The sequence below is a fragment of the Prinia subflava genome, chromosome 2 (genome assembly GCF_021018805.1).
Source record: "Prinia subflava isolate CZ2003 ecotype Zambia chromosome 2, Cam_Psub_1.2, whole genome shotgun sequence".
NCBI classification, from domain to species: domain Eukaryota; kingdom Metazoa; phylum Chordata; class Aves; order Passeriformes; family Cisticolidae; genus Prinia; species Prinia subflava.
The window spans coordinates 66,354,581-66,367,058 of NC_086248.1; the positions used below are offsets into that span (position 1 = coordinate 66,354,581).

Here is a 12,478-nt window from a genome sequence, read left to right on the forward strand (position 1 = left end):
CTGGATGCCTGACTTCTTGAGAAGGGGTGAGTTTTTACTTGGGAAAACCAAGATTCCTTAATGTGAGAAGTCATGAATGCAGAAATGTTGGCATCCCAGATGATTTGTTTATTTAACAAATTTTCACTTATGTAAAAAGAAGTGGATTAAAATATACTATATTCTTCAAAACATATAAGCAATGTTTTAAAAATGGTTTTCACTCGTTTTAGCAAGGGATTATGGGCTTTTAACTAGAGATAACAAGTAGTCAGTTTATGAACATCAGGGAGGAAAATAGTTCAGACTTGACAAATAACAACAACAAAATGCCTTAAACTTAAACCCAGAGGACCTGAACTTGAACTCAGATCAGACCTGAAGCAGTGAATCCAACATGTGATGTAGGATGTAAGCCAAGCCAGCAGCCTGCTGAGCTGATGCCCTGTCTGGAGGGGAGGCCAGTGGTGTTCATGTCATGTATAATACAGGACAAGTAGGCTGCAGGCTTCAAAATGGGTAGAATGCACTAACCTGGAGCAAATCAGACCACGCCACTTTGCACCAGTTTGAACTGTCAAAGTCTTCCTAGAATCTTCCCATAGAGTCAGAAGTGGGTTAGCTCCCAACCACAAATTCAGAGCCTGCTGTGTATGTGGCTTGCATGCTAAAAAAGGCTGGTGACTGCTCAGCTGATGGGGAAGCAGTAGAACAGGGAGATAGTTCAATAAAATAGTTTAATGAGAAAATCCTCAAGTGTTGAAGTTTAAAAAATACATGAAAGCAAAAGAAGTTTGTACACAAAGTGCAACCCATTTAAAGCTCAGTATAGTTCCATAGCTGTTTCCAGAATGGAGCTTTCTCTTCTGCACCTGCAGAGGAACCAGTTTGCTGCCTCTGCATTAGAGTGCAGCTGGGAAGAAGAAATCACCCTTATTGGTGAGGGTGGGTGCTAGCTTGTACAGGAGCAAGGTCTGTCTTACAGCCCATTGACATGCCCACTTGTGGATTTGGTCATTTCTCAGAAGAGTTCAGCCTTATGCTGGCAGCCACAGCTCCAGGGCAGCCGCTATATGCTGCATACCTATGGATCCCCTGCAGCAAGCATGGTCTGCAGGGCTCAGTGTGTGTGTGCAGGGGAGCAGAGACTTTTCCCCAAGTAAAGCACAAGGTTAGTTAGATCGAACTGTGACACAGTTCTACAGGGATATGCGAACTGCTCCAGAGAGCTAGCACCCCAAGCTGCTCTGAATGCTGTGTCACAGCCTGTGTTTACTTCACTTGTGTCTCCTACAGGGATCTTCTTTTTCAGAATTTCTATGCCCAGTAAAAAGAAATGGTTTTTGAAAGTCTGGATCTTTTTAACAGTTGTAACTGGGGCCAAAGTAGCTTTCTACAACTACCTGAAAGGAGCTTCTAGTGAGGTGGGAGTCAGTCTCCTGCCAGGTAACAAGTGAGAGAACCAGATGAAATGGCATCAAGTTGCCCCATGGGAGGTTTAGATTTGATATTAGAAAAAGTTTCTTCACTTAGAAAATGGTCAGGGAGGTGGTGCAATCACTGTACCTGGAAGTGTTCGAAAGGTCTGTGGACGTGGCTCTCATGGATGTGGCTCAGTCGTACACTTGGCAGTGCTGAGTAATCAGCTGGACTTTATCTTAGGAGTCTTATCCCAGCTTAATGATTTTGCTATTCTATAAAATGACATAATATATGCTCAGTCTGAAATAAAAACACTAGAAACAAGTTCCTAGGAAAAATCCTGTCTTAAGTCTACCTTTAGTCTTGTATCTGTTTTTCTCTAAAATCTGTAGCTCTAGTACAGCTTCATTGTTAGAGCCAAAAATATGAATTCACCTTTAGATTAAGGTAGAAACAGAACTCACTGAAAGCAGAAAAACAAAAGTAGTTTACAGAAGACCTAGCTAAGCTTTAAAAGTCAGTATTTACCACTTCAGGTAATTGCAGAAATTTGCAGTTTAATTTAGATGGAGACATTAGGGCACAACTGCAGCTGCTGAGTGCCACTTAAGGGAGGGTTTTTAAGGTAACAGCTTCTCTTTTTTCTCTTCTTCACTAAGAGAAACTACACTCAAGACAAGAAGAAAATTGTTTGGTATTTTTTCACTTGGTGTTTGATGCTTTTAAAGGTCATGGTAGGGTATTGCTTATTAGATGTACCAATAACAGCAAATTTTTAAAATTAGCTTATATTCTCTGCATGCTTTTAAAATATCTACTCAAGTGCTTTTGATGTTTTGCAATATTTCACAGAGTGCAAAACCTGAGAAGGTTAAAATTGACATACTTACTGGCTTGTGCTTTCTTTCTGCTGCAGAAGGGATGATTTAAGATTCAAAAGATGGGGAAAGGTTTTCATTTGGAAAATACTTGTATAGAAAACAAGTCACAGAAGAGACGCTGAACAGACAATTAAAGGACATGCAGGATTGTTCAAAAATGCTATTTAAAAGATAGTGATAACAGACTAATTAAATGAACAGCAAAGCCTTAAAGGATTATGTAATCTAAAACTAAAAAATAATTATTGATTGAAAAAAGAGGAGAACAAAAAACACATTACTTCTTGTACAGGAAGAGGAGATTCTTTCAAGTAGTAGCCAAATAAAATTGACATTTTGATTTCTATATTTGCCATATGGTAATGCTTGATGACTTCCAAACGCACGCCACCCACCAATAAAAAACAAATCCAAAAAGCATTCCCAGCTTCCCACCTTGGGTAAACATTACTTCTGGTTACTCTTCCTCAAAACAGTAAGGACCACGTCTAGTCCAGGCCATCAGTTGTCTTCCATATCCAAATTTCAATCCTTTCCCACCTGCTATATCCAATGGTGGATGCACACATGGCATCTCTAATTCTCACTTAAATGCATTAAGTACTGAGAAAATAATATCCTACCAAAATGGAGAGGAAGATGAACCTTCAGTATTTGTTTTAGTTTGTTGTGAAGTTGTAAGAGTCAGTCCGAAAATCCCTCATTTCTGCCTCACGACTGTCAGAGGCTGAGACCCCCCCTGGACCCTGGGCCACAGCACAGGAGAGATCCAAGCTTCTCCCTGCAGCTGCACCCACTGGACCAAGACGCCCTCCTCAGGGACCCGTGCAGGAACAATGGACACTGTCACGGTTTCCTGGCCGTGTTTGCAGAGGCCGTGTTTGCTTTGACTGACTGTGCTGTACCTGCTGCAGAGCCCAGACCTGCGATACCCACGAAACCGACCCCCCTTCCTGGCATCTTGCCTCTCGCTTTGAAAAGAACTATAACAACCCCCCCAGAAGAGCAGGCTTTTGAGGCCTCCCCAGCGGACGACGGCTCTATTGACCTACGTGCCACGGAGACTGCGAAGGTGGTCTGTTGGCATCGGCGTCACGAGGACCCCCGTCTGTCAGTTGGTAGCTATACCCTTTCTTTACCCCCCTTTCTCTCCCTCTCTCTCTCCCTCTCTTCTTTCTCCTTCTTTTCTATCGCATAACTGTGTGTATCAATAAAGATACAATTGATTTCACTTGAATTAAGTTATCACTGCCTCTTTTTGCACTCTGAAATCAAAACGAACCATCACGACCATCCTTTGGCTCGTGACATTAAATTGGCGTCACGGACAGGATCCTGATTGACAGAGGGGTTGCAGGTTGTCTATAGTCTGTACTAGGAAGAGGAAGATTTGCCTCAGCCGCACCTAGCCCGTCACTTCGGTGAACGAAGCTAGAAAGCAAGGGGGGCTTTTCTGATTCTTCACACACTGTAGACACCTAGGTGAAAAGCATCCCTATACTCTATTGAGGTGTATCTGTCTTCAGGATTTCACAAAAGATCTCCTAGTGCAAAAAGAGAAACTGTTTTTTGTGTGTGAACTGTCTTGTTGAGAGAAGGGACACCTTGACGTAACTAAACAGTGCCTCAGCAGACAGATTTTGTCCCTTCACCCACCCCAGGGAAAGAGGGGAGACGCAGCGTAGCTGTGTGTGTACAACCAAGCATTACCTCCCTGTAGTGGTTTTCTGATCCCCTTTACAAAATGACTAATGATTTTATACATAAAACTGAATTTTATGCTCTACTAGCTAAACACAATGCCAGACCCTCTCCAGAGGTGGAATTTTGGGCTAATAATAACTGGTCTAATTTGGAAAGTGTGGTTGATAAAGTATGTTCTTTACAACATGAAACAAAATTTAAACTGGGCAAAAATAAAACCATACTGTGCTCAGTTCTGGGAGCCTGCCTTACCGCAGCTGTAGAAACTCGCTTTAAGCGAAGAAGTGAAGAAAATGCAATAATAGACTCCCTTCAAAATTTAGTTGAAATTTTGCAAAATGAAAATCATTTGCTGCGAGATGAAAATAATTTGCTACGGACTGCCTTGGGAGATGAATATTCTAAAAATTTAGAGAATGCTGACTTCCCAAAAAAGGCAGAAGAAAAAGAAACTCCTCACATTTATCAGATTTACCCCCAGAAAGAATTAGTGTTAGTAAAAAATTGTGAGGAACACTGCTGCCCTAACACAACACCTCTAGTTAAAACAGAATGCAACTATATTGATGAAAATTCAGACCCACAAATAATCACTAAAGAAATCCCAGACACCACCACTGAATTATCTAAGCTAAAAGGAGAGTACTCGCGGTTCCCTCATGAATCAGAGACAGGACATGTTTCCCGAGTTTCTCTCGGTGGTGGAGATCAAATTAAATTGACAGAACAAGAAGTTAGTGGGTATTGGGGACATGGAGTTTCCTTAAAACATAATTCATGGTCCCTGATTCAATGCTCAGCTCACTGGGCAGAGGGGTATAACCCCTTGGAAAAGGGAAACCATTTAACTTTAATTGGTACTCCCGAACAGCCCATGGAAAACATTCACAAAGCTGCCTGCCTGCAAATGATACATGATGACTCTCCAATGCAATTGCCTGTAAAGCCTGAAATTATGATTCCTTTAATTCAAAAGCCTTTGGAATTACTTAAACCTATAGCAATTGTTTTAAGTTCTGTAGAAAAGCTAGACAGATCCCTCGGAAACCCAAGTGAACCAACCGGATCTACAGATCGTGGTTTCAGTCCTTATCCTACCCCCTCCCAGCCCCCAGCCCCTCAATCTAATTCACCTGCTGGTGATCGTAATGTCTATGTATTAAGTGAAATTGCAGTAGAAGTGACCAACTATGTTAAAACTCCTAGTAGTGAAAAACCAGAGAAAAGTAAACAAATCACTAGCCGCCAACACTTGTTGCTATTAGATATTAAAAAAGGGGTCCCCAAACAAAACCCAAATTTGCCAGGGCAACCCCTCCCTAAAAAGTCACAGCAAATTACACACCTTTCTTCTGAGAATCTGGGCAGTGAGCCCAGAAACAGTCTAACAATCCAACCCCCCCCACCCTCCCCCTCTCAGCACCCAGGCAACAAGCCAAAGCAAAGCCTTCCTTCTCAAGGGAACCGACATTCACCCACCCGTGCCCACCCTGCTTTGGCCCAAGAGTTAGAAAAAATACCCATAGCTGACAATGTAGCTGTTTACCAATGCATCGATGATATTTTTGTGGGTAGGGATGAAATAGAAGTGGAAGATCCTCAACAGAAAATAATCTCCAACTTTGAAAGCTTTGATCTACAAATTTCCCCTGAAAGTAAAATTTCTGGGAATTTGATGGAAAAGAAGCATGATACGCATTTGATAACCTCCTTCAATCAAATTAAAATGCCAGAATCTACGAAGGAACTGCAACAAGTTTCAGAATTACTAGTGCTTTGCAGAAAACACATCCCTGATTTTTCTATAATTGCCAGAACCCTTTACAGCCTGCTGAGAAAAGGAAAATTTGGGAATGGGGTGATTCTCATCATGAGGCTTTAAAATTGTTAATTTTTGAGGCAACCGCCCACCAAACACTTGGTCTTACTTATCCTACAGATCCTTTCCACATGGAATGGTGTTTTGCTTTTTCAGGATTGTCAGTACAACAACCTGTTGTCCTGAGAGGCCCTTCTCCATATGCAACCCCCCCACCTGACGGGGTGGCCGAAGGAGCCTCATTTGGAGCTGTAAAAAATCTGACAATGAACTTGGATGGTAACCCAGACAAACCTGCCTCAGTCACTGGAACAGCCCCTCCCTTTTGCCCCAAGCAGTCTCACATTTCTGCAGAAATTGTCCCAGATTGGGCAAAACGTGAAAAGATCAAATGGGCTTCTCATACCTGTTATGGATGGGAGGCTAACAAATGTTCCAAAATCACTGCTTTTTGCCCGGCAGTTCCAAGCATAAACACACCCTGGATAATTCCTTCATACTAACTTTTCTGCCTTTGAAGGCAGATTCTGTTGTGTTTACTTTTCACAGGAGAACTCCGATGGACATAAAGACCACATAAAACCATGATAAAACTGGTGATATTTTAAACATTATTTGTGTTATAGGAACAAAATTAAGAATTTTAAACAGTATTGATTTAGAAATATTCGTTAATAAATTGGTTGTTACAATTAAGAATTTGACACCTTTTACGGTCGTCCTTATTGGCTTTGGGAACGACTCAGTGGCTATTATCAAACATATTATCAAACTGAGAACTGGTAAATGTGAATGATTATAAATTGATAATTGATCGCAAAACTAAATCTTTTAGCTCTTAGCTGCCTCCAGTCTCAGTAGTGGATGCAGTTAGTGGCTGCCTCAATTATAAAAGATGGCAGCTTTTTCTACTGAAATTTGGAAAGTAATTTGGAACAATGCCAATGATTTCAAAAGAGATTTTCAATTCTAGTTGAACTTAGTGAATTTTATTTATGACTCTTTTATAAACACAGCCACAGCTTTTGTATTGACCATATGTAATGCTTTGATACATTTGATATTCCCTATTATTGTGTTAAGATTAAAACATGATGGAGCTATTCTCTATCTTTTCCAGTATAGGGAGTGGGCCCGTCAAGTCGATAAAAAATGGCAAACTGTTAACTTAGAATCTTGCATAGTCCGAGAACAACAAGGCTTTATTTGTGAAAGTAATAAAATTACATTTGTTTAGACATAGAACAAAATATTTGTCATTTTTAAGTTTATCCTAACGAGACTCCTGAAACAGTGCTTTTATATGTAGGCAATGGATGTGTATGCTTTAGGACTGGTTGTGATGTTGTAACTGTAGAAAATGTTATACTAGAAACCAAAAATCATTCGAACTTTTGTGCTTGTAACTTTACTAAAATTACAGCTTTTGATTTTTCTTTTTCAGCTCCAGTTACTTCTTACCAGCTTTTACAATCTAATTACACACTGATCCACAAGCTACGGCCTACTCTGATTGGGATGAACCTCACTTTGGTAAAGTAATTGTTGCTCCATCAGGATCTAAGTGAAATTTTAGATAAAACCAAGACCTTGATAACAAATTATGTCATCCCATCGTTGTTCTTTTAACTTTATTTTGATTGGCTTTTGTTTTGCAGCAATCTCATTCTTTACTTAGAAACAATAGATATACTTAGAGATGTTGACACAAGACAAACTTTACAAGTAGGCCATAGCCGCGGACTGTGAAATGGATTTTGCCTAAGTAATACATATATTTTAAGAAAATTATGTATTTTGATTTTTGTGATTTGTGTTAATCATTTTTAAATTTGTTCATGCTACTTGAAAATTGTTTTACAATAATTTTTTGCCTTGATTGAAAATTGTTTTAACTAATATTTTACTTAATATTGTTAAGATTTTGTCTTGATTATTTGATTTTATGAATCATTTATCATCATGATTTGTTTAAGAGTTTTATTAATCAACAACAATTATTTGTTTTGAAATTTTAATGTCATTGGATTTGTTTTTTCATAATAATTTGTTTTGAGATATTAACAATCAATATTAATCATTATGATATCTCTTGTTTTTCCTTCTCCCTTCTCTATTTCTTTTCCCCCTCTCTTTTTCTCTGGACTCTATTTTCCTGGGTATACTACTGACACTGACAATGAGTCCTGAAGACTTCAGAACAACGCAACGAACTCGACTGATGGAGCTCTCCTGCCGACCAGTCGTGAGTCACGGGGTGGTGTAAGAGTCGGTCCGAAAATCCCTCATTTCTGCCTCACGACTGTCAGAGGCTGAGACCCCCCCTGGACCCTGGGCCACAGCACAGGAGAGATCCAAGCTTCTCCCTGCAGCTGCACCCACTGGACCAAGACGCCCTCCTCAGGGACCCGTGCAGGAACAATGGACACTGTCACGGTTTCCTGGCCGTGTTTGCAGAGGCCGTGTTTGCTTTGACTGACTGTGCTGTACCTGCTGCAGAGCCCAGACCTGCGATACCCACGAAACCGACCCCCCTTCCTGGCATCTTGCCTCTCGCTTTGAAAAGAACTATAACAACCCCCCCAGAAGAGCAGGCTTTTGAGGCCTCCCCAGCGGACGACGGCTCTATTGACCTACGTGCCACGGAGACTGCGAAGGTGGTCTGTTGGCATCGGCGTCACGAGGACCCCCGTCTGTCAGTTGGTAGCTATACCCTTTCTTTACCCCCCTTTCTCTCCCTCTCTCTCTCCCTCTCTTCTTTCTCCTTCTTTTCTATCGCATAACTGTGTGTATCAATAAAGATACAATTGATTTCACTTGAATTAAGTTATCACTGCCTCTTTTTGCACTCTGAAATCAAAACGAACCATCACGACCATCCTTTGGCTCGTGACAGAAGTCGGAGCAGTACTGTGCTGGCTGGTACTTGAGTTGATGAGATTTTTAATGAACTGATATGGGGATCTTTCACAAAAGAAGAGCTAGTGTTTTTTCTAAGGTCACACCAAATCAGTGTTGTCTTTTTAACTGTTAACTATTCAAAACAGAAAATTACAGATCATGGGGCATTTCACTCTCTCTCCCAGGTTTTCCACTCTTATGTCCTTGGATGATCTTAGCTCTTCCAGTGCCTTCCCATTCAAAATGGAATTACTTCCCTTGCTTCTGGCCTGTGTTTTCCAAGATCCCTACTATTTCTTCACTACAATTTCTATTGGGAATCCAGCTTTAAAATCAATCTGTGTTAGAAATACAGGATCTTTACTTGATATTGCTTTTCCTTGAGATATTCACCTATGAAAAATTCTAGCAATAACTTTAGACTTTTAATATTTCTGCTCTTTTTGTCTGGGTCAAAAACATTGCAGAGAAAAATTGCCACTTGAGATGTAAATTCATGAACATTTATCTTGTAAGTTGGAAGAGCTCAAAGAAATTGAAAAAACATGTCTTTTTGCAAAATGGAAGAAAAATAACTTTTTTATACTAAAAAGTACCACTCTGAAAAAAGTATTTTTTTAATATAGACGAATTTGAAGTCCTTCTCTAAATGCCAATTTAAAAACAGACTTAATCATATAATTTCTCACAAAGCTGATTCTTTTCATGGCTGAATAGCTGGCAGGGTAACCAAGCTTGTTTCTCTGATGCTTCACACCTCAGGGAGTTTTTACAAAAAAGCAGAATCTTGTTTTCTCCTTGCAGAAAGTGGCTATAAATGACAGGTTTTCAACAACAGTAAAAACTCTAGTCTTCCTCACTAGTTTGATTTCAGACAGCCTGGATGCTGGGAAGAAGTCAGTGACTATATTTGTGCATTTATGTGAACTGAGAGTGCATTCCTCATCTCCGTAGCCAAAAGACATCTGAACTTATGGTACAAGACTCACGTTGTCTCCACTCCTAACCAGCTATTTTCTTCATGACAACCTTGGGCAGGCCTGTAGCCACTAGCAGAGGATGAGTACAACAATCTTGGTGGCAGCCATGTACTCTCAGAATTTCTTTAGGTGAAGTTTGTGATTTTGTAGAAACTGAAGTCTTCACAGTACTGGGCTGGGGGCTAAAAATAAAGAAAAAGCTCTAATAGCAAAAAAAAACCTCAATAAATGTAGACATAGGTTTATTGGAAGGGTGGTGAAAAACCCACTAGCTAACATTTCATGGTTCAAGTTATCATGCTGCAAAGGCAGGGGAAAGGATAAAATTCCCATCTTAATCTGAAGTTATGGTGTTGTATCACAGTGCTGCTGCAGACAGCTGATCTCATGGCTGTGTCTCACTGGCTTGTGCAGTGGGGGCAGGAACCTTGGCACACAGGAGGAAAGTTGTTGTGACTCCTCTGCGTGAGGGCTGTTCCTTTCTGACTCACAGAGCAAGTTACCTAGATGTAATTAAGATATAAAGTTACTTTATAATGGCCAGGAAAACCAGGCCCCTGACCTAGAGCTATTCCCTTGATGTAGTTACATAAACAACATAAGACTTGGTTTTCAACCATTCAGGCCAGGCCAAGACTTTCCAACGTGTTTGCTCATTTTGGTTTGCCACTGCTGAGCTCAGCACCAGGCTTCAGCTTTGAAAAATTTGAAAGGAAGTTTAGATCTGACATTTTGGTATTGGATGCATTGTGAAAAGGAAGTCTGATTTTGAATGCTGAGTGGTCCAGCCAGCTATGGAAGCACTGACTGTTCAGCTCGAAGTACTTGTCATTTCCATATGCTCTGAGTTTCAGCCAACTGCTGAAAAAAAATAATAGGCTCTTGCTATGTGCCATAGGTTTGCCTGCAGATTGGATGCTCATTAAATCTAAACCATTTACCTGGGTTCTTACACCTATAATCTTGTGGCAGAAGTTAGAGAATGAAGGGAAAATCCCACCATGTTTCTCCAGGCTCGACTCCTTTTATTTTCCATCCAGCAGGGCTTCATGATAAAACTAATGAGGTGATATCACTCTGCTAGATAAATTAATTTAGATTCTCACCAGAAAGCTGGCAGTCAGAACCAAGGAAGAGAAAGGACTGCAGGAGGAGTGAGAAGGCCACCATCTGCACAGAGAGGTGGCAGTTGCCAACTAGGCCCAGGGCTAAAGGATGGAGAAGAGGAGAAGGATGACCAGTATTCCGTGTGCTTGGCTTTTGTTTTTCCAGCTACAGAGGCATGCCCAGCATTTGGAAATTGCTGAAGCTGCTAGGAGAGAAGAAAGATGGAGAAGCTGGCACTGCAAGCAGGAGTTTGGAGTACAGTTGTCTGGAGTACAGTTTTTGGTGTCTAAATATGCACAACACAATGAATTACAGCAGTCCTATCCTTCTCACTGTGTTTCTTTTAGAGAGTTGGAGGGTTTAATTTTGAGAAAATATTGAAGAAAGGGTTATTTCCTCATGCTTAACTTTGATCAATTTGCTATCTATCACTTTTATCAAAGCAATATTTTCCTAGTTTGGAGAATTCAAGACTGTGATGATACGTAAGAAACATCAGAATCTTTTCCCTGTATAACCCCATTCAGTCACTTGGAATCTGGTATCAGCTGGAGACTGCTACCGTAGCATCTTCAGTTCAGACACAGGCTGTTGCAGACAAGATGCAGACTGTGTTCTCCCACAGAGTATTTACTTTCAGCTTCTTTTGTTGTTCCTTTTTATGCAAAATAAGTATTTTTGAATGTAAATACAAGATTAGGGCTTGTATATGGAAAATGTGATTAGTGAGTGTGCGCCTACTAGCATGCATATTATTTTCATTAATCAGTGGTGACAGTCATTTTGTTTTCATGGTTTTTGGCAATCCATTTGCTCTATTCTGAGAGACCCTGTTTCTAAGGAGTTTGCTGGAAAACAGAATTTTGCAAGAAGACACCGGAAAAACACATTCTTTCAACCAGCTAAATGCTGTCACTGACAGTTACTCGCACATTATAAGCAAACCTTGTGTGAAAGCTCAACACAAGCCCACCCCATCCTCCTGTTTTGTCTGGTACAGAGGTAAATTGCACATATTTATTTATTAGCTCCCTAAGTATTTTGATGTCCTGTAATAGTTTAAAAAAAAAAAAAAAAAGAAGAGGCAGTGAGGCTGGGTGCTATTATCTAACCTATTGCCACTTCCAAGCTAAGGCTTGTTTCTTGCTAGGGAGACATCCCTGACTGGGTGGCTGTATCATTTGGCTTTCGGCCTAAATAAACATACCTACTATAACTGATGTGTCAGGAGTAATTTTCTTCTTGAGGAAAACCAGGTGTTTGACGGTATTGCCTTAGTGTCTCCACTTGATAATGTTAAACCCAAAAAAATAGGATCTGTCCCTTCCAGATGTAGCCATCCAGAAGTTATTCCAGGTCATTCACCTAGGCTCTTACCATAAAACATTCAGGCACTGCCTAAGAGTAATTTGTTCAGCCTTCTTCTCTTCCCATCAGCTAAGGAGAAATGTGCATGGCAAGATCAAATATCTAACTTTCATGTAGCTAACCATAAATTAGGTGGTTCTTCTGTAGAGTGAACAGCTTAGTTCATTCTTAAAGTAGTAGTTTCTGTAGCTGGCAGGTAGTCTTTCATTCAGTTTTCTACTCAGCTGGGACAGTTGAAAATCCGAGTTAAGTCTGGAAATGGACTCACCTTTGGTTTTCCATGACCATTTGAACTCAGTCTTGAATCTGGCGCTTAA

The 12,478-nt window shown here is 40.5% G+C and overlaps 1 protein-coding gene across 1 annotated transcript; it reads left to right on the plus strand.

Moving 5' to 3' along the window:
- The first annotated feature begins 830 nt into the window (after positions 1–830).
- Positions 831–8,627, plus strand: LOC134547620 (uncharacterized). The gene is made up of 4 exons (XM_063391767.1): positions 831–924; positions 1,348–1,432; positions 2,958–3,400; positions 5,962–8,627. The coding sequence occupies exons 1-4, from the start codon at positions 831–833 to the stop codon at positions 6,306–6,308; spliced, it is 969 nt and encodes a 322-aa protein (XP_063247837.1). The 3' UTR covers positions 6,309–8,627.
- Positions 8,628–12,478: the final 3,851 nt, after the last annotated feature.

What these genes read in the sequence shown, in the direction of transcription:
- LOC134547620 (XM_063391767.1), top strand. Translation starts at nt 831, where the DNA reads ATGGAGCTTTCTCTTCTGCACCTGCAGAGGAACCAGTTTGCTGCCTCT. An exon ending in AGTCTCCTGCCAGGTAACAA is followed by an intron (nt 1,433 to 2,957) that starts GTGAGAGAACCA and finishes TTTGTTGTGAAG; the next exon opens with TTGTAAGAGTCAGTCCGAAA. An exon ending in GGACCCCCGTCTGTCAGTTG is followed by an intron (nt 3,401 to 5,961) that starts GTAGCTATACCC and finishes TTGCTTTTTCAG; the next exon opens with GATTGTCAGTACAACAACCT.